The sequence below is a fragment of the Phoenix dactylifera genome, chromosome 7, assembly GCF_051530095.1.
Source record: "Phoenix dactylifera cultivar Ajwa chromosome 7, Ajwa_hap1_PhDact_Kaust_v1.1, whole genome shotgun sequence".
In the NCBI taxonomy this organism is placed as follows: Eukaryota; Viridiplantae; Streptophyta; class Magnoliopsida; order Arecales; family Arecaceae; genus Phoenix; species Phoenix dactylifera.
In genome coordinates, this window is record NC_143196.1 from 21,788,974 (window position 1) to 21,809,677 (window position 20,704).

General features: G+C 40.5%; 1 protein-coding gene across 1 annotated transcript in view; it reads right to left on the reverse strand.

The window, feature by feature from the left end:
• The window catches only part of LOC148702963 (uncharacterized), a 37,480-nt gene extending 17,641 nt beyond the window's left edge, over positions 1–19,839 (reverse strand). The window contains exons 1-2 of the mRNA XM_088724337.2: positions 19,468–19,839; positions 8,430–8,465 (exon numbers count right to left, since the gene is read on the reverse strand). Coding sequence (XP_088580463.1) covers positions 8,430–8,465; positions 19,468–19,839 — 408 coding nt within the window. The remainder of the gene's footprint in view (positions 1–8,429; positions 8,466–19,467) is intronic.
• Between the last annotated feature and the right edge of the window lie 865 nt (positions 19,840–20,704).

A 20,704-nucleotide genomic window follows, 5' to 3' on the forward strand; every position in this document is an offset into this window, starting at 1 on the left:
TCTTGTTAATATGACCTAGCCTATGATGCCAAAGGTAGACATCCGTGACATTATCTATTCTAGGGCGCTTATTGGATTTATACATTACATGAACAGGCTGTGACAAAATGTAAATGTCATTACTCAGAATTTCATTCATTACAACAACACCATTCCAAATGACATTGCAATAATCCTTTTTTATTGATATTTCATAACCATTTTTGGCCAAAAGGCCTACAGAAATGATATTCAATAGAAAACTTGGACAATAGTGACAATCACTAAGGACATTTACATGAGAGCTGAATTCAAGTTTAAGAATTTCTAAAGCTAGAACTGGAACTGGTCTTCCATCTCCAACATTCAGGAACCTTTCTCCTTCTTCAAACCTCTTACTGACTTGTAGCCCCTGCAACGAATTGCAAATATTAAAAGGACTACCGGTATCCAATACCCAGGTCGAATTATCACAAATAGAAAAATTGCAAGGTGTTATCATATAAGTACCTTGATTGGCAACTGATTGCCCACTTTTCTTAGGCCGGTTCGGATCGAGGGATGCAATGTAAAGAGGACAGTTCCTCTTCCAATGTCCTTGCTTCTTGCAGAAGAAGCACTCCGCCTTGCTCTGATCAGCCTTTTTATTCTTTTTCTGACTAGGCTGAGCATGGTGCACCTGTTTCTTTTGGATTTTATTTTTCTTTTCCCTTTCTTAAAGGAGCGACCCTTGGATGAACCTCCCACTAAATTCACCGTCTTCTTAAGAAGTTGGTGATCATTCTCAAACGTCTGTAGTAACCCCAACAATTGGTGATAATTCACTACAGGTTTCGTCATACGAAAATGAGTGAGAAAAGGACGGTATGATCCAGGCAATGAGTTTAGTATGGCATCCTTCCCCAATTGATCATGAAGGGGAAAGCCAAGAGAGCTTAGACGCTCGATCAACTCAATCATGTACAGTACATGATCAGTTACCGAGGTCCCATCTTTCATTCGGGCGCTGAAGATGGCACAACTAGTTTTGTGCCTCTCAACGTCGTCAGGAACGCCGAATGATTCATTCAACACTTGAATGATATTTTCCGGCTGCGTATTCTCAAAACGCCTACTAAACTCATCACTCATTGCTGCCAACATGATGCATCGAATAGTGATCCGGTCACTGAGCCACTTCTGATAAGTGTCTCTGGCCGATCTTGATGCATTAGCAGCGGGCTGCTCAGGTGCTTGATCCGTTATCACATAAAGGATCCTCTCATGCTCTAGCACTATTTTCAGTTTCCTATGCCAATTATTGAAATTTGGACCAGTCAACTTGTCATTGTCCAACAATGAGCGAAGTGATAAATTAGTGGCCATTTCTGCATAAAAAGAAAATTTGGCTATTAGTATATGAATTGACTAAACACAGTAGACTTGGACTTTAGTCTAAAGATATTTCCACTATTTTATACAAATTGGTAGCCTCTACCTCTAATTCGAAAAATTACTCCTAATTCTTTAGTGGGCACTAGAACCCAATAGATCCCATATAGGCCCGAGTGTGGCTCGGCCAACCCATATGCACCTATTGGTAGGTTCTTAACCAATTGCTTCACCAAGCAACTTCTAGTGATGATTTTGCCCTAGGTTTTCCGGCAGGCGTGTGGCACCTCCACCGAATATCCTAGTCAGGTCCAACCATTAAATGATAGGGTTAAGTCTAATCAACTAATAGACGACCAAGCCCGAGTGTGGCTCGGCTCACCTGACCGTCTATTGAAGGGACACTTAACTCATCATATATTGAATGACAATTCCAATGCTTGATAAGTACCAGACGTGTGGCGCCTCCAATAATTATCAAAACATTGGACCCATTATCACCCAACTTAATGGGAGGCTATGACCTAGTTATCTCCATAACCATTTCATTTTAAGGACCTAATAATTTTAGAGGATTTCATAATTAGGATAGATGAGAAGATCCGGTTAGTCTAATTTCTTCCACTGACTTCACCAAATCAGATTAGACTCAAACCGGTTAAGGAGACACCTAAATCAGTCATACTGATTTTCCTTAAGGCATGGGCTAACTCGAATCATTAAGTGATCCAATCAAAATGTGATTGACCATGTCGGCCAGGTAAGTGAGATCGATGGAAGGAATATGCCATTAACTCGACAAAGACGAATCAGTGCGAGTAGCACCCAATTAAAAACCACCGGTCAAAACTGCCAAACTTACCTTAGACACCGACTGATTAATCAATTTCGATTTGATTACTCAAATGACTCGGGCTACACCTCTGAGCCTAAATCAAGTTCCATCTTGGTCTAATCAAAGACATGGAATTGATCAATCTACAAATATTGTATTTAACCTAGAGTTTTCTTGACCTAATCTAGTTACTACTTAATTAGATTTGATCAATTAACTCTAATTAGACCATGTTTGATTCTAACCTTAGGTCTAACCCAATCCTAAGAACTTGATTCAAGCTAACCCATATGCCCAAAGAATTATGCAATGTCAATTAATTGAGTTACAATTCTATTTCATAACACTTAATTCTCAATTAAGTTTAGACTTATGAAAGTTTTGATCATTGCATATTTTTTTTTAATTACATATTAATTACAATCTTTCAGTTCTTAAAACATATTTTCAGATCTGAGTTTTTGTAATTAATCACATGTAATCAGATTTAATTCATGTTTAAGTCATTATGTTTTATGTTCATGCATCACATATACATAACAACATGAATTAATACAAACAACATACATCTTATGTATTTGTTTTTTCACTTTTATTTTCAGATCTGATTTGTTCATTAAAATCAAAGATCATATGAATCATAAACTTTATTTAAATCTAATCTAAACAATATTATGATTTCAGATTTATTCATGTTACTAATCCTAACACAAACATGCATCATATGCATCCAAAATTTCAGATCTACTTAATCATGCATAATCAGCAATTAAATCAATCATAAAAAGCACTTTAGATCTAATCTAAACATGTTAATGATTTCAGATTTAATTGCAAGAATTAAAACATAAAAGTTTAAACATCAACCTGGCTCTGATACCACTGAAAGTGAATCCTACGTTCTTCGGTGTTTAGCATGCTGAATTTTTTTTTTTTTTAAAACCATGGCTGAACCTGATCGGGTTGCCTACGTACCCCTTCATAAAGGGGATCAAGCCATACGTAGTTCTTTTTAAGTTTTAAAATGCGGCGGAAAAATCGAATCAAACAATTTAATTCATGCATGCTTATAAGATCAAATCTAGAAATCAGCACCTTAAGAACATATAGGATTATGCCGGAATCGTTTAAACAATTATGCTAAAACTTTTATGCATGATTAACTATCAGATCTGAAACTTAAGAACTCTATTCCAATTAATCTCCGAATATCCATCGAATGGATTCTGGAGATATCTCCGTGAGGAGCCCCAAAAGAGGATAAAACCTCGGGGAATTGGACCTAGACCTTGACACCATAATAAATGATTAATGCTAGATTAATACCTTTTATGATGGATGAAAGTTGTGAATCTGATTCTTGACTTCGCAGCCACGCACACGAATGGCCTCTACGAGAAGTACACGCGAAGTCCTGAAGGATCTTCTTCCGCAACAGTGCTAGCAGCTGCAGAACACTTGAAGGCTGAAATCTGCCCGCCGGGATTCAATCAACTCTTGATCAATCGTCTTGAAGCAGATAGAGATGAGGTTTGTAAGGGAAGTAGAGGACTCAGATCTGATCTTGAATCTTCTAGATATTCACCTTGAAAACCCTATCTAAAATGGAGAAGAAGAGGAGGAGGAGGCGGGTGAGGAAGAAGGCTGCAATGGATGTGTTTTTGGTGCCCATGTTTGACCCCTTTTAATGGCCTCCGAATTTTCATTCAAAATTCGAAATTTATTTTCAGAAAACCTCTTTTAGTTGGCACATGCAAAGGAATAGGAACAACCCAAATCAGATCTCAACCAAATCTGATTTAAATTCAAATTTTAAACACATGTGCAAGAGGGAAGGAATTTGAAATCCATGCGGCAAGGTAAAACACTTCATAATTTCGAAATCACCTCTTGAAATTCGAATTTAATCTGTCACGCCCCCGCCTCTGCGAGGCACGCGTGGGGGCCACATGAGGGGGGAACACGGGGCTCCCCTGCCAGATATTGTTCGGTTCTGGGGCTTCAGGCAAGCGTCCTTCACCCCTCTCCGATTTTGTTTTCCACCCAAAACGCGTCTGCAGGATTTGGAGACACCCGCCTCATATGCCCAGGCTCTGGAACGAGTCTTTCCGATGTGGGACTATTGGGCCTCACACCCTTCCCACCATCGGACAAGAGCCGTCCTCGGCTCTGATACCAAATGTCACGCCCCCGCCTCATAGAGGCACGTGAGGCACCTAGTGCCTACGTGGGGGCCACATGAGGGGGGAACACGGGGCTCCCCTGCCAGATATTGTCCGGTTCTGGGGCTTCACGCAAGCGTCCTTCACCCCTCTCCGTTTTTATTTTTCACCCAAAACGCGTCTGCAGGATTAGGAGACACCCGCCTCATATGCCCAGGCTCTGGAACGAGTCTTTCCGATGTGGGACTATTGGGCCTCACACCCTTCCCACCATCGGACAAGAGCCGTCTTCGGCTCTGATACCAAATGTCACGCCCCCGCCTCTGCGAGGCACGTGAAACACCTAGTGCCCATGTGGGGGCCACATGAGGGGGGAACACGGGGCTCCCCTGCCAGATATTGTCCGGTTCTGGTGCTTCACACAAGCGTCCTTCACCCCTCCCCGATTTTGTTTTCCACCCAAAACGCGTCTGCAGGATTTGGAGACACCCGCCTCATATGCCCAGGCTCTGGAACGAGTCTTTCCGATGTGGGACTATTGGGCCTCACACCCTTCCCACCATCGGACAAGAGCCGTCCTCGGCTCTGATACCAAATGTCACGCCCCCGCCTCATAGAGGCACGTGAGGCACCTAGTGCCCACGTGGGGGCCACATGAGGGGGGAACACGGGGCTCCCCTGCCAGATATTGTCCGGTTCTGGGGCTTCACACAAGCGTCCTTCACCCCTCTCCGATTTTATTTTCCACCCAAAATGCGTCTGCAGGATTAGGAGACACCCGCCTCATATGCCCAGGCTCTGGAACGAGTCTTTCCGATGTGGGACTATTGGGCCTCACACCACCCGCCTCTGCGAGGCACGTGAAGCACCTAGTGCCCACGTGGGGGCCACATGAGGAGGGAACACGGGGCTCCCCTGCCAGATATTGTCCGGTTCTGGGGCTTCACGCAAGCATCCTTCACCCCTCTCCGGTTTTGTTTTCCTCCCAAAACGCATCTGCAGGATTAGGAGACACCCGCCTCATATGCCCAGGCTCTGGAACGAGTCTTTCCGATGTGGGACTATTGGGCCTCACACCCTTTCCACCATCGGACAAGAGCCAACCTGGCTCTGATACCAAATGTCACGCCCCCGCCTCTGCGAGGCACGTGAGGCACCTAGTGCCCACGTGGGGGCCACATGAGGGGGGAACACGGGGCTCCCCTGCCAGATATTGTCCGGTTCTGGGGCTTCACGCAAGCGTCCTTCATCCCTCCCCGGTTTTGTTTTCCACCCAAAACGCGTCTGCAGGATTTGGAGACACCCGCCTCATATGCCCAGGCTCTGGAACGAGTCTTTCCGATGTGGGACTATTGGGCCTCACATAATCCATTCAAAAACTCAGACGCCACCTTGGCTGATGGTTTGAGTGATTAAAATCATTTAACACATTGCTTAATATTTGAATTTAAATTCAAATAACAAACAATGTCGCCATGTGTCAAGCAATGGGTCCATGTGCCATGCAATAATTTTGGTTTATTTAAAATTCATGAAATCCAATTCCATGTCACCAATAATTGCCACATCATCTGAGCCTAATCCCCTTGGGTTGCACCTAATCAAATTTGGTCAAACCCGAATTAAAACAAAGCAATTTGGTTGAACCCAATCTAATCAGGTCAGACCCTGATTGAGCTCAAATTGAATCCAATTCAATTTTGGCTCATGCAAACTCAATCAAATTGAATTATTACTTTGTGTTGGACCTAATTCAATTAGGTCAATCCCCAATTAAGAATAAATTAATTTAAAATTAATTTGATCAGCTTAAGTCCTTTTTGGTTTGACCTAATCCAATCAGGTCAAAACCCTGATTGAGCCCAAACTTGAATCCAATTCAATTTGGCTCATCCTTAGCACAATTACTCAATCAAATTGAGTTTATTAGTAATTTAATTACTAATTAATCCTTCAATAATTACTTTAATTATTTTATAAGATAATTTGCCAATCAAATTGACCAAATTACCCCTGAATGATTCTTAATCATTCATCAGCTTTCTTGATCAATCAGGAATCTTCTATGCGTGTGACCTCATAGGTTCGAACCTAAGCCGGTAGTATAGGAACAATTTTCTACACTAATCGATGTGACCATCTAGCAATGGTACCCGACGTCCGGATAGGTCGAATATATGCGAAGCAAATATTCTGGAACCCTGAACTATGGTTACTGTATAATTCAATCCCTTTGACTCCTAATGCCAGGATGACTTAGAGCTCACTGTCAACCCTATAATTAGTACATCCATTATGTGATTAACTTTAGATATCCCGTGACTCCTCACTGGGATTACCCTGGCCAAGGTTTTGCTAAATTAATCACAAGACATTATCTCCTGTTTTCAGGAGGGGTCAATTCCATCTTGACTCACAACTGACTATGCAAGTACTTGACTGCACCCAGTGACCTTCCGTCACTGAATTAGAAATTCAGGTAGTCCGGTACCGAAGTACAGTGAGTTGCTTGCTAGTCACAGGTTGCGGTCTCAGGTCAGAGGGCCAAACTTATACCCATATCCACTCGGAACATCTCTCGACAGTAGAGCGTTCCGAAATTGGTCACGTTTAGTGAAATGTACTTCTACACTTCACTTGTGTGGCATACCAGTGTCTCCACACTCCTTGGTTAAGAGGACAACCAACGTATATGTCACACAACGACCTAATCTCGATAATGTTGTCGTCCTAGTAACAACATATCATTTCGTTGCAAACAAGTTTAAGGACTCAAAGATAAATCCTCTTTTATCATAACATAAGTCCTAAGGACTTCATCATATAAGAGTTCATTTGAAGATGAAATGATGAATAATGCCAAATAACACTTTATTAATTTGTCAATTCATTTACAAAATTCAATCATCAATATGCTGACAATTGACATTTAGGATACAAATTCCAACATGGATTTACTCTCATTCCACAATCAGAAAGCTTTTTTTCCATCATTCTCTCCAAATGCTGGTGAAATCCTGGCCTAAATGTGCCATTATCACCCTTTCAACCACCAGCATTCACTACCTCAATAAGGCACTCAACCAGCTTTGCATCTTCAATCTTTGTCCAAATTCTTTTTGAGGAAGTAGTTCTGTCTGCTCTTATATTTGCTTTTTTATTCCCTTGAAAAAGTTGTTCTTCCATCCTAAAAATTAGACAGAAAGAATAATATTGCACACATTGGACACAAGTAATTATACATAATAGATAAAACAACAGCGAAATAGATGATGACATTACAAAAATAATAGAAAAAAATTGTTCAAGTACAAATAGAAATTTCATTAAACATGTTAGCCTATGTATTTCGACTATTCATCCATTGCTCGAACATATCATTCGCCAAATTCTCTCTGAAAGGAGCCCAAGCATCACTTGTCTCTACATAGGTTATCCTATCACTAACTTCTTCCTCTTGTGAGCTAGTGACATCCTCAACAACCTCGATGTCCATTGGGTCAATAGGCATTTCTTCTCTAATAAAGTTGTGAAGAAGACAACAAGCACTAATGATTCTACATTGGGTTTTTACAGAGTAAAATGACTTAGACCTTAGAATTGCCTATCTTCCTTTTAGCAACCCAAAGCACCTCTCTATAACCTTCCTAGCCCAAGAGTGCTTCATGTTAAAGAACTCATGAGCATTGTGGGTTGTTGACTCTGTCACCACTCATTCAAATGGTATCTTTGTCCTCCATAAGGAGCCAAAAAGCCTTCAGCATTTGCATATCCAGCATCACATAGATAATAGTAACCTGTATATTGTAAAATACGATAATTACTTTCAAAATAAATAATGCATCACTTGGTATGAGAATTTGGCCATTCTATTTATCATTTTTTTACTTACCTTGGGGCACCTTTAAGCCATTTCTCCTCAAAATGGCATATCGAAGCACTCGAGAATCAATAGCTGATCCCTGCCACCCAGGTAATACATAAATGAATTGCATGTCTCGAGTACAAACACCAAGGACATTAGTAGCAATCTCACCCTTGCGGCTTCGATACCTAGGCTTGTCGGCCTCCTCTACATCGACCTTTATGTATGTTCCATCAAGTGCTTCAAGACAGTTCTACATTTATAAGATAGTTTATTTAGTTTAGTAGAATAATTTAATTGATACAACTAAAAGTAGTGGTAAAGAGTACCTTGAACCACTTTGTTGCCCAGAGATGGTCACCCAAGAGGGGGGTGAATTGGGTGTTTTAAAACTTTTTGACTATTTAAAAAATAAAACACGCAGATGTATGAACTAAAGTAAAGATGGAGGGATGAGAACAGTCAATCGCAAACACGAGGTTTTATAGTGGTTCGGAGCTTCCACTGCTCCTACATCCACTCCCCAAAGCACCTTTGGGAATTTCCACTATAATCCAAGATTACAGTCCGGTAGTTTTGCGAGTGCACTATCCAACTCGTTGTTTTACACCGGGCTAACAACGAACCCTATAACCCCCAATTTAACCTAGGCTTGGGACGCCTTTCCCTGGTTCCAAGTCCCTTGACTGGAACAAGCACAATATTGAAAAAGTTTTACAAGGATTTAAAAGCTCTAAATAAGCAAATATAACAATGATAAGCAATAGAACTCGGAAGAACCCTTTTAGCCGTTGGAAGCGTGGGAGATGATGGTTCTTCCGATGTGGATCGCGTTGGCTTGAGTGTGAGCTTTGAATCCCGAGCGGAAGAGAGTAGTCGAGCTTGAAATCAGTTGGGAAGCTTGAAGGCACTTGATTTCTTCACTTGAATGCACTAACTCCCTTGAACCTCTCTCTCTTGCTTCTCTCTTGAATGATCTTGTGTTGGGTTGGTGAGAAGTTATTGAGAAGCACTTAAGAGGTCCCTTTTATAGCCCAAAAAGCAAATATAGCCGTTAGAGATAAAGTTAAAGGGATTTGAAATTCAAAACATCCTGCAAAAAGATGTCAGTCGCGTCCCAGGCGCTCCGGAGACGTCTCCGCTTCAACGCGAGACGTCTCGGCTGTAAGATTTTACTTTTGACGTTGTTTGGGGTCGACTCGGCGCTTTATGGGGACGTCTCGGCTTGTTTGCGCTTTTTGCATGGGGACGACTCCGCTGCTTCGGGGTCGACTCCGCTATTATATCTCCGAAAAACATGTCTTCTGGAATTCTCTGAGAGAGTCGACTCCGCTCTTTCAGGGGACGTCTCCGCTGCCTTAACACCGAAAAAGACATCTTCTGGAAAACCCTGAGAGAGCCGACTCCGCTACCTCGGGGACGACTCGGGAGGTTTACTTTTTACTTGCGGGGACGACTCCGCTTACTGTGGAGACGACTCGCGCATATCACTTGAAATCGGCCTTTCTGCCGCCTCTGAGAGAGTCGACTCCGCTACTGAGAGAGTTGACTCCGCTATCGCAGGGACGATTCGGCAGGTGCCGGGGACGTCTCCAGTCGTGCCAGTTCTTCCTGTTTGTGCCAGAGACGTCTCTGAGACAACCCGGAGACGTCTCGGCTGTCCCTGATCTGTTTTCTTCAGCTCAAAACTTCTTCAATAAATTCATAAAATTATGGGAACTTGCCTAGACATTTCTTAACAATATTCTTAATTAAACACATGAAATCCTCAAGTAAATTATTAAGATAAATGGAATTATACTCTAGTGTTTTGTATTCATCAAAATCCATTAGGGGGTCAACAATCTCCCCCTTTTTGATGATGACAAAACACTGAGTATATGCAAAATTCAAAATTTAAACATATACACAGTATTTGATCAGATGTACAAGTATAATGTTTTGATTAGAGCTAGATACAGTGTGCATAATTCAAAATAGTCAACTTTCATTTCTATCCTTATGCATAAGATTGATCTTAATAGCTCTTAAGCAATTTTAGCATATCAACTGAATTTGAATCAAGTTAAAATGAAATATTGATGTTCAAAATAATTGAAAGCTAAGTTCTTTTTGACTCCCCCTTTCTTTTCCAGAAGGGCAATTATCTTAAAGCCAATATTCTTCAATTTTATCTCTTCTAATTCTTCAATTTTGCATTCCACCATAAATTTTGCATTCCAATATATCCAATATCCATATTGGTTCTACTCCCCCTTTTTGTCATCAACAATGAAGGGGACAAATTATCCTTAGGTACTTAAAACTCAAGTTCTAGTAAAATTCAGCATATTACCATGAACCACTCAAGGATATTCAAGTTATTTCTATTAATGAATTCTGCATTCATTTTACTCCCCCTTTGTTTTGGAATTCATTTCAGACTCCTCTTTTCTCCCCCTGTTTTATATGCATTGATAAATTATGTCAAATTTGAACATTTAAGGTATGTTATGAGATTTTTATGGCACATCACAGAATCACATACACAGAGTTAGCAATAGTGTACACAAGGTTTCAAAAGAAATTGTGTCATTCATGTATCATTGTAAACCTTTGAAGTCATTACAAAGTTAAAAGAGGAAATCATTACAAGTATTGATTTCTAATACAAAAAGTGTTTCAAAATGAGCCTAGGGTTTACATAAAGAAGAACCCTAGTTGTCTACAAGGTGTCCCTCATCGGCGACGTTGCTCATAAACTCTGGCAGCTGCATCTATAAAAGCATTGATGGAATCTAGCAGTGTTCTGAATTGATCTCCCTGTGACTGATGAAAGGCTGCCACTAGTGCTTCAAATTCAATGCTTGCCCTTTCAATTCTTCCTCGAAGTTGGGCAACCACAGTGCCCACATTACCTCCAGGGCTTGTCAGTTCTTGAAGGCTATTTGAAATGGTCCTCAAGCTGTCTTGTAGCTCAATTGATCTGAAGGCTTGGGTGGCATTCACACTAACTAGTTCTTGCGCTGTAGCTTCTATCTGAGCTCTAATTTCCTTCAGCTCTTGTAGAATCCCTTCATGTGAAGCTCTGATGGGGGCCAACTCAGTAGAGATCATCGATCTCATCTCCTCCCTCATCTGCTGGCAAATAACAGATGCTAAAGTGCGCATCTGGTCTTCTGATAGGGAGTAGGGCCCACTGACTGGAGGAGGTGGTGGCATGGATGTGGAAGGTCCAGCTGAGCTGGAGGGTACATCAGGAAAGTCCATGTGACTATGTGGAGGAGAGTGGTGGTCAGGCTCCTGAAGTGGGATCTCAGGCTCTAGGGTTTGAGCTTTTCTCTTTGGTACCTTGACCCATGACCCATCTACCTTGTGAAACTCCATTCTACGCATTGTACTCTCATTATAATAGTCGGTGTTTCTCAAGGGTTTTGCAGGCTCATTTTCTGGAATGGGTACTTTGAAATGTTTGAAGAGTAGGGTAAGGATCATCCCATAAGGTATGCTAAACCTAGAATACCTATGACATGTAGCAATGTAGTTCAACATAAGTCTAGGGAGGTTTAGGGGAATCCCTAGTAGGATGTGGTGCATGATAACTAGGTCTCGCTCCGAAATAAAATCGAAGCGGCCAGTTTTAGGGAATAAGACTCGGTTGACAATACTCAAAAGGAGTCTCATCTCGGCATTTAGGTCTTGGGAGTTAACCACATCGAGAGGGCCGCAGTCCTCTCATCCTAAAAGCAAGTTTAGGGCTATTTTCCTTTGGGGATGTGAGGTCGGAGCCTCACCGTCCTTAGGGATTTGCAAGACGCTAGATAGGACATCTTCATTAATTTCTACCAACGTCCCCCGAACATATGCAGTGTACCCCAAGTCTCCTAAGGCCATATTGCTAAATAGTTCTCTAACTAGGCCGGGGTAGGTTGAAGTATTGAGTGTACAAAGATATTCCCACCCTTGGGCACGGAGTCTCTCTCCAATAGAGAACCCCTCACTATCTAGAAAATGGAAATCTATGTACCTCCCAGTGGTTACTGTGCGATTCGCACAGGAAATGGTCATGGTTGGCGGAGCAACCGGAGGAGACGGCGCGGAAGGCTCTTCCCTCCATTCCTCACCGTCGGTCGCTGCCCTAGGACGCCTCCCACCAGTCCTCCTAGCTCTTTTAGGTGCCATTGAATGGAAAACCTAGGAAAATGAGGAGAAAGAGGCTAGGGTTTGTGTTGGAGAGAAAATGGAGGCTAGGGTTTTTGTTTTTGTCGGGGATGAAAGGTATAGCTCGGGTCGGCTCGAGCTGTTTCGACTTATTTTAAAAACCCTCATTCGGTCCCCGAGACGTCTCCGCGACTAAGGCGAGACGTCTCGCCGGGGGGACGTCTCTGCGATTTGCCAGAGACGTCTCCGGCACTGAAAAATTTCAGACTGATTTTTATCTTTTCCTAATTTGTTTCATTTAATCACACTAATCAATATGATTTCTTTTGGTGAATACAGAATGAGTTTGTTTGTGATCCTCCCCCTTAATAATACATCCTATAGAGGTTTGATAATGATTTTTGAATTATTAATGTTGAAATGAGGAATGTTTGACCAAATTTCGAATACCTATGAAATAGGCTCTGAAAATATCTCTATGAAGAGTCCAAGGGAGGGTAACCATCCTCCGGAAAGTCAAATAGTTCGTCATTTAGCTTAGATGGATTTATGCTTTCACTTATGTTGACCTTGAGGTGGATTACTAGCTTGAGTAGCAAAGCATTGCAATACAAGTTGAATTTATTTGCTAGGATCATACAAGCTCAAAGCATTCCTTAAGAAGTTGAACCTATCTTTACAAAGGGGCTTTGTAAAGATATCGGCCAATTGATTTTCAGTACATACATATTCAATCATCACATCATTTTTCAGCACATGATCCCTAATAAAGTGATGCCTAATTTCTATATGCTTTGATTTAGAGTGTTGGACAGGATTTTTTGTTAAATTGATTGCACTTGTATTATCACATTTAATTGGTATGTTGTCCATTTTGATACCGAAGTCTTCAAGTTGTTGCTTAATCCAAAGAACTTGGGCACAACAGCTTCCAGCTGCAATGTACTCAGCCTCAGCTGTGGACAAGGCGACTGAATTCTGTTTCTTGCTAAACCAAGAAACCAAATTAGCACCCAAGAATTGACATGTGCCACTTGTGCTTTTTCTGTCGAGTTTGCACCCGGCAAAATCAGCATCGGAATAGGCAATTAAATTTATGTCAGATTGTTTAGAATACCATAAGCCTACATTAGATGTCCCTACTAGATATCTAAAAATTCTTTTAACAGCTTGCAAGTGTGATTCCTTAGGACATGCTTGGTATCTAGCACACATGCAAACACTGAATAATATATCTGGCCTACTAGCAGTAAGGTAAAGTAAAGAGCCTATCATACCTCTGTACAATTTGCAGTCTATACTTTTACCTTTTTCATCTTTGTCAAGCTTGCAACTTGAGCCCATGGGTGTGCTAATTTCCTTTGCATCCTTCATCTTGAATTTTTCCAACATTTCCTTGATATATTTGGATTGACTGATGAAGATGCCTTCCTCTGATTGTTTTATTTGTAGCCCAAGGAAGAAGTTGAGCTCACCCATCATGCTCATTTCAAATTCTCCCTGCATAAGCTTGGCAAACTCTTGACAGAGACTATCATTAGTAGCACCAAAAATTATATCATCCACATAAATTTGCACAAGCAATAAGTCATTTCCTTTTCTTTTAATGAAGAGGGTTTTGTCTACATTTTCTCTCTTAAATTTATTTTCAATTAGAAAATTACTTAATCTTTCATACCATGCCCTAGGAGCTTGCTTAAGCCCATACAATGCTTTATGCAATTTATAAACGTAATCTGGATGTAAGTGGTTTTCAAAGCCTGGAGGTTATCCTACATAAACTTCCTCCATTATATAACCATTTAGAAATACACTTTTTACATCCATTTGATAGAGTTTAAAGTCCATGAAGCATGCATATGCCAAAAGTAGTCTAATAGCCTCTAACCTAGCAACAGGAGCAAAAGTTTCATCAAAATCTATTCCTTCCTCCTGATTATAGCCTTTGGCCACTAGCCTAGCTTTGTTTCTTATTACTACTCCATCTTCATCTAGTTTATTTCTATATACCCATTTGGTGCCTATAATTGAAACATTAGGGGGTCTTTTCATTAAAGTCCAAACTTCATTTCTTTGAAATTGGTTTAATTCCTCTTGCATAGCATTCATCCAATTAACATCTTTTTCGGCTTCTTCTAGTGATTTAGGCTCTATTTGTGAAACAAAAGCAAGATAATTACTAGTATTTCTTAGAGAGGATCTTGTCCTTACCCCTTGTGAAGGATCACCAAGAGTTAGATCCTTTGGATGACCATGTGCATACCTCCATTCCTTAGGAAGATCTTGATTTCTCAATGGAGGTTGATCTTCTTCATCTTGCTGAATTGTATCTTCTTTGATCTCATCCTCATGTTGTTTGTCTTGTATGGAGAATTCCTTTATTCGGTCTTCAAGTATACCTGCATCGCCATCTTCTTCTTTTCTAGAAGAATCTCCATTAGCTTCATCAAAAACAACATGAATGGATTCTTCAACAACGAGAGTTCTCTTGTTGAAGACCCTGTATGCTCTACTAGATGAGGAATAACCTAAGAAGATCCCCTCATCTGATTTAGCACTAAATTTGCTTAGATTGTCCTTTCCATTGTTTAAAATAAAACACCTACAACCGAACACATGAAAGTAACTTATATTGGGCTTCTTATTTTTTATTAGCTCATAAGGTGTTTTCTTTAAAATAGATCTAACTAATGCACGGTTTAAAATGTGACATGCAGTATTTATTGCTTCAGCCCAAAAATATTTTGGTAGATCCGATTCGCACAACATGGTACGAGCCATATCTGCTAGTGTGCGATTCTTCCTTTCTACCACCCCATTTTGTTGGGGTGTCCTAGGAGCCGAGAAATTGTGATTGATACCATTTTCGTCACAAAACTTTTCAAAGTGCTGATTTTCAAACTCGGTACCATGATCACTCCTAATTGCTTTTAGTTTAAGATTGAGTTTATTCGAAACTCTATTATGAAACTTGATAAAAGCGGGAAAGGACTCATCTTTATGTGCAAGAAATGAAACCCATGTAAAGCGTGAAAAATCATCAACAATTACAAGACCAAATCTCTTACCCCCTAGACTAGCAGTTCTAGTGGGTCCAAATAAATCCATGTGAATTAGTTCTAAGGATTTTGTTGTTGAGACTATGTTTTTAGGCTTGAAAGAGCTTCTCGTTTGTTTCCCTAATTGACATGCAGCACAAATTTTGTTCTTTTCGAAATCTATCTTTGGTAGTCCTTTGACCAGATCTTTTGTAATCAATTTAGAAATTAAATCCATGCTAGCATGTCCTAACCTACGATGCCATAACCAACTAGTCTCATTGACTTTGGGATCCATGGCTACAAGACATTGGCCACCTTTATGGTGAGATCATCAAGATCTACCATGTAAACATTTCCATGCCTATGTCCTGTGAGTATGATCTCATTGTCAATTGGACTACTAATTATGCATAGTGATGATTCAAATGACACTTTAAAGCCCTTGTCACAAAATTGACTTATACTTAATAAATTATGTTTTAGTCCATTAACTAACAATACATTGTCAATAAAAGAGGAGGGTGATATGGAGATTTTACCAACACCAATTATTTGACCTTTAGCATTGTCTCCAAATGTGACTACTCCTCCTTCTTTTGATTTCAAGGTGACGAAGAGACTCTTGTCACCGGTCATATGCCTTGAGCAACCACTATCAAGATACCACATTCTCTTTTTATTTCCGGCTGCAAGGCATACCTGCAAAATGATTATGTGAGGCTCTTAGGTACCCAAGTCTTCTTGGGTCCTTCGTGGTTAGTGTAGTTGGTTCCCTTAGGCACCCATACTTTAGTTATGTTTTTAGCTTTTACAAATGTACTCTTGTTAGTTTGGATCTTTCTTTGAATACAAGAGTAGGCTTTATGTCCACCCTTTTTACAATGAAAGCATGTAGTTTTTTCAGTTTTGACATCTTTTGCTTTCACAAAGAAATTCTTTAGATACTTTTGTTGCTTGTTAGTTTTATGTCCTAATCCGGCTTTATTAAAAACAGCTCTTTGATTTGAAAGAATAAGATTTAATTTTTCAGAGCTTTGTGTAAATTTTTCAACAATTGGTTTGTACTTATGTACCTCATTCTTAAGATTCAAATTTTCTTTAACTAGTTCTTCCTTGTCCTTTTTAAGGGATTCAACATTTTGTGCAAGTGAGGTATTATTATTGAGTAGAGATTTAACTTTTAGATTCAATTTCTTAATTAGTGTTTTTGCCGTTTCATTTTCAATGCTAAGTTTTGAATTTTTGTTTTCTAGATCAATGGTTTTAACATTTTCAATGCTCTCTTTCTCAATCAATAGATTTTTAATATCTTCCTTTAGTTTTAGATTGGAGGCTTTTAATTCTTTATTCTTTGCTCCTAACATACTACAATCACTCATAAGTTCTTGAAAAGCTTCATACAATTCTTCTAAAGTAAAGTTTATAGTTGAGTTTTGACATACCTCGTCGTCTTCGAATGCCATGAAGCACAAATTGGCGGTCTCTTCCTTCTCTTCCTCGGAGGAGGATGTGTCACTATCGTCCCAAGTTGCCTTTAATGCCTTCTTCTTCTTCTTCCCAAAGTACTTCTTTTGTTGAGGGCATTCGGAACGAATGTGTCCCGGTCTCTTGCAATCATAGCATATGATTGGGTCTCTTTCTTTTTCCTTTTCTTTTTCCCAATCATTTCTCCCTCCAAATTTCTTTCTTGGGAAGGGTTTCTTTCTTCTCATAAATTTCTTAAACTTCCTTACTATTAAACCCAAATCCTCATCTTCGCTTTCCTCTTCACTCTCACTACTTTCTTCTTCACACACACTCGAGGTAGCCTTGAGTGCGATTGTCTTCTTCTTTGGCAACTCTTCTTCATGTTGCTTCATTGTGAGCTCATGCGTCATCAATGAGCCCAATAGTTATTCTAGTCCCAAGGTGTTGAGGTCTTTGGCTTCTACGATTGTCGTGACCTTTGCTTCCCATGCTTTCGGCAAAGACCTAAAAATTTTACTCACAAGTTCCGGATTAGTATAAGATTTACCCAAACTCTTTAGACCATTAATTATATCGGTGAAGCGTGTAAACATGCATGTGATGGTTTCATTGGGTTCCATCTTAAACAACTCATATTTGTGAACAAGAATGTTCACTTTAGACTCTTTGACTTGATTTGTACCCTCGTGGGTAACTTCAAGCCTATCCCATATTTTCTTAGCGGAACTACATATGGAGACTCTATTAAACTCATTTACATCTAGAGCACAAAATAATGAGTTCATGGCTCTAGAATTGAGTTGAACCATCCTATTATCATTCTCATCCCAATCCTCCTCAGGTTTGGGAACTTGAATGCCATTCACCATGTGTGATGGTTCTTGTGGTCCCTTGACTATAACCCTCCACAAGGCATAATCTTGTGCTTGAATAAAGATCCTCATTCTAGTCTTCCAATAGGTATAATTTGTCCCATTGAAGAGTGGAGGTCTATTGGTTGCCTGCCCCTCAGCAGGAACATTGTTAAAGGGTGTTGCCATCTAGATCTTTGGCTAAGACGGTTAGGTCTTTCAAGAAATACACAGAGCACCTGCTCTGATACCACTTGTTGCCCAGAGATGGTCACCCAAGAGGGGGGTGAATTGGGTGTTTTAAAACTTTTTGACTATTTAAAAAATAAAACACGCAGATGTATGAACTAAAGTAAAGATGGAGGGATGAGAACAGTCAATCGCAAACACGAGGTTTTATAGTGGTTCGGAGCTTCCACTGCTCCTACATCCACTCCCCAAAGCACCTTTGGGAATTTCCACTATAATCCAAGATTACAGTCCGGTAGTTTTGCGAGTGCACTATCCAACTCGTTGTTTTACACCGGACTAACAACGAACCCTATAACCCCCAATTTAACCTAGGCTTGGGACGCCTTTCCATGGTTCCAAGTTTCTTGACTGGAACAAGCACAATATTGAAAAAGTTTTACAAGGATTTAAAAGCTCTAAATAAGCAAATATAACAATGATAAGCAATAGAACCCGGAAGAACCCTTTTAGCCGTTGGAAGTGTGGGAGATGATGGTTCTTCCGATGTGGATCGCGTTGGCTTGAGTGTGAGCTTTGAATCCCGAGCGGAAGAGAGTAGTCGAGCTTGAAATCAGTTGGGAAGCTTGAAGGCACTTGATTTCTTCACTTGAATGCACTAACTCCCTTGAACCTCTCTCTCTTGCTTCTCTCTTGAATGATCTTGTGTTGGGTTGGTGAGAAGTTATTGAGAAGCACTTAAGAGGTCCCTTTTATAGCCCAAAAAGCAAATATAGCCGTTAGAGATAAAGTTAAAGGGATTTGAAATTCAAAACATCCTGCAAAAAGGTGTCAGTCGCGTCCCAGGCGCTCCGGAGACGTCTCCGCTTCAACGCGAGACGTCTCGGCTGTAAGATTTTACTTTTGACGTTGTTTGGGGTCGACTCGGCGCTTTATGGGGACGTCTTGGCTTGTTTGCGCTTTTTACATGGGGACGACTCCGCTGCTTCGGGGTCGACTCCGCTGTTATATCTCCGAAAAACATGTCTTCTGGAATTCTCTGAGAGAGTCGACTCCGCTCTTTCAGGGGACGTCTCCGCTGCCTTAACACCGAAAAAGACATCCTCTGGAAAACCCTGAGAGAGCCGACTCCGCTACCTCGGGGACGACTCGGGAGGTTTACTTTTTACTTGCGGGGACGACTCCGCTTACTGTGGAGACGACTCGCGCATATCACTTGAAATCGGCCTTTCTGCCGCCTCTGAGAGAGTCGACTCCGCTACTGAGAGAGTCGACTCCGCTATCGCGGGGACGACTCGGCAGGTGCCGGAGACGTCTCCAGTCGTGCCAGTTCTTCCTGTTTGTGCCAGAGACGTCTCTGAGACAACCCGGAGACGTCTCGGCTGTCCCTGATCTGTTTTCTTCAGCTCAAAACTTCTTCAATAAATTCATAAAATTATGGGAACTTGCCTAGACATTTCTTAACAATATTCTTAATTAAACACATGAAATCCTCAAGTAAATTGTTAAGATAAATGGAATTATACTCTAGTGTTTTGTATTCATCAAAATCCATTAGGGGGTCAACACACTTCCACCTCTCATCTGTACAGTTCTCTGTCACAGCTTCAAGTTTCCATAACAACATGGAATGGAGACGTAGCACAGAGTTGAGAATAGCATAAAATTGTCTACTTATTGTCTCGCTAGAACAGGCGACTTGTCTCTTAATTATCCTATTCTTCACATCATGTGAAATTATATGTAAAAATATGGCAACCATTTCCTCTATATCCATGTTTTTAGAGGATTTGAGTCTTTCTTGTATTTTTAGTAAATAACATAATTTGTGAAAGGCTCTCCTATCCATCTGTATATTTTCAACAGAGGCTAAGTCACTATCAAACACAATTTTACCCAAATTCATAGACCTTATGTACTGCCTACTAACTAAATCCATTTTCCATCTTAATCTCAAATTAGATTGATTCCTAAATATGAGAGTAGTAAGCAATTGTATGCTGAAGTATATGTGCTCCATCATTTTCATTCAAAAAATTAAGATACCAAGTAACTGCAAATGCCTTGACCTTGGAAATCGAGCCATTACTGCAAACAATAATGCAAACAATTTAATTTTACATGGCAAGCTTTCTTTTAATCTCAAAAAAAAACCACATAAGGAACTTATCTATGAACTTATCTTTACCATGTCAAGCAAGACCAGAATAGGAATAGGTTATCCCATGGCACTTCATGGTCAAGGTGAAGGAAAGAATTTGTCCAGAAAGGGACAAATTCACAGGCATGGTACATAACCAACAAGTAGCCATAGAGAGGAGGAAAAAAAGGACCCAGACACAAATTCTCTAATAATACAGAACTATAATGAAACATTGACCACTTAAAAAAAATGCGGCTATGTAGTAAAGCATATATACCTACAAGTTTATATTTTTGTCAGCTTAATTCATGTCTTTAACTATTTATATAATTTTTTGACATGTTCAACTATTAGATGGAATAATAAATCAGTTCATATTTTATAAATGGACATCATCCACTACAGGAGAACTTACCTTTCCCGACGCTTTTGAGGGCCTTTAGCGACGCTTATAAGCGTCGGCTAAAGCTTCGGCGACGCCAATCAAAGCGTCGCAGAAGCGTCGGCGATACCGGAGTGCGAAAACTTTTTACCAACGCTACATTAAAGCGTCGGCAAAAATCGGAATTTGCCGACGCTTTAAAGCGTCAGCAAATACTGTTTACCGACGCTATAAAGCGTCAGAAAAAACTGTCGTGGCACGCGGGTTACGCCTAGGCCG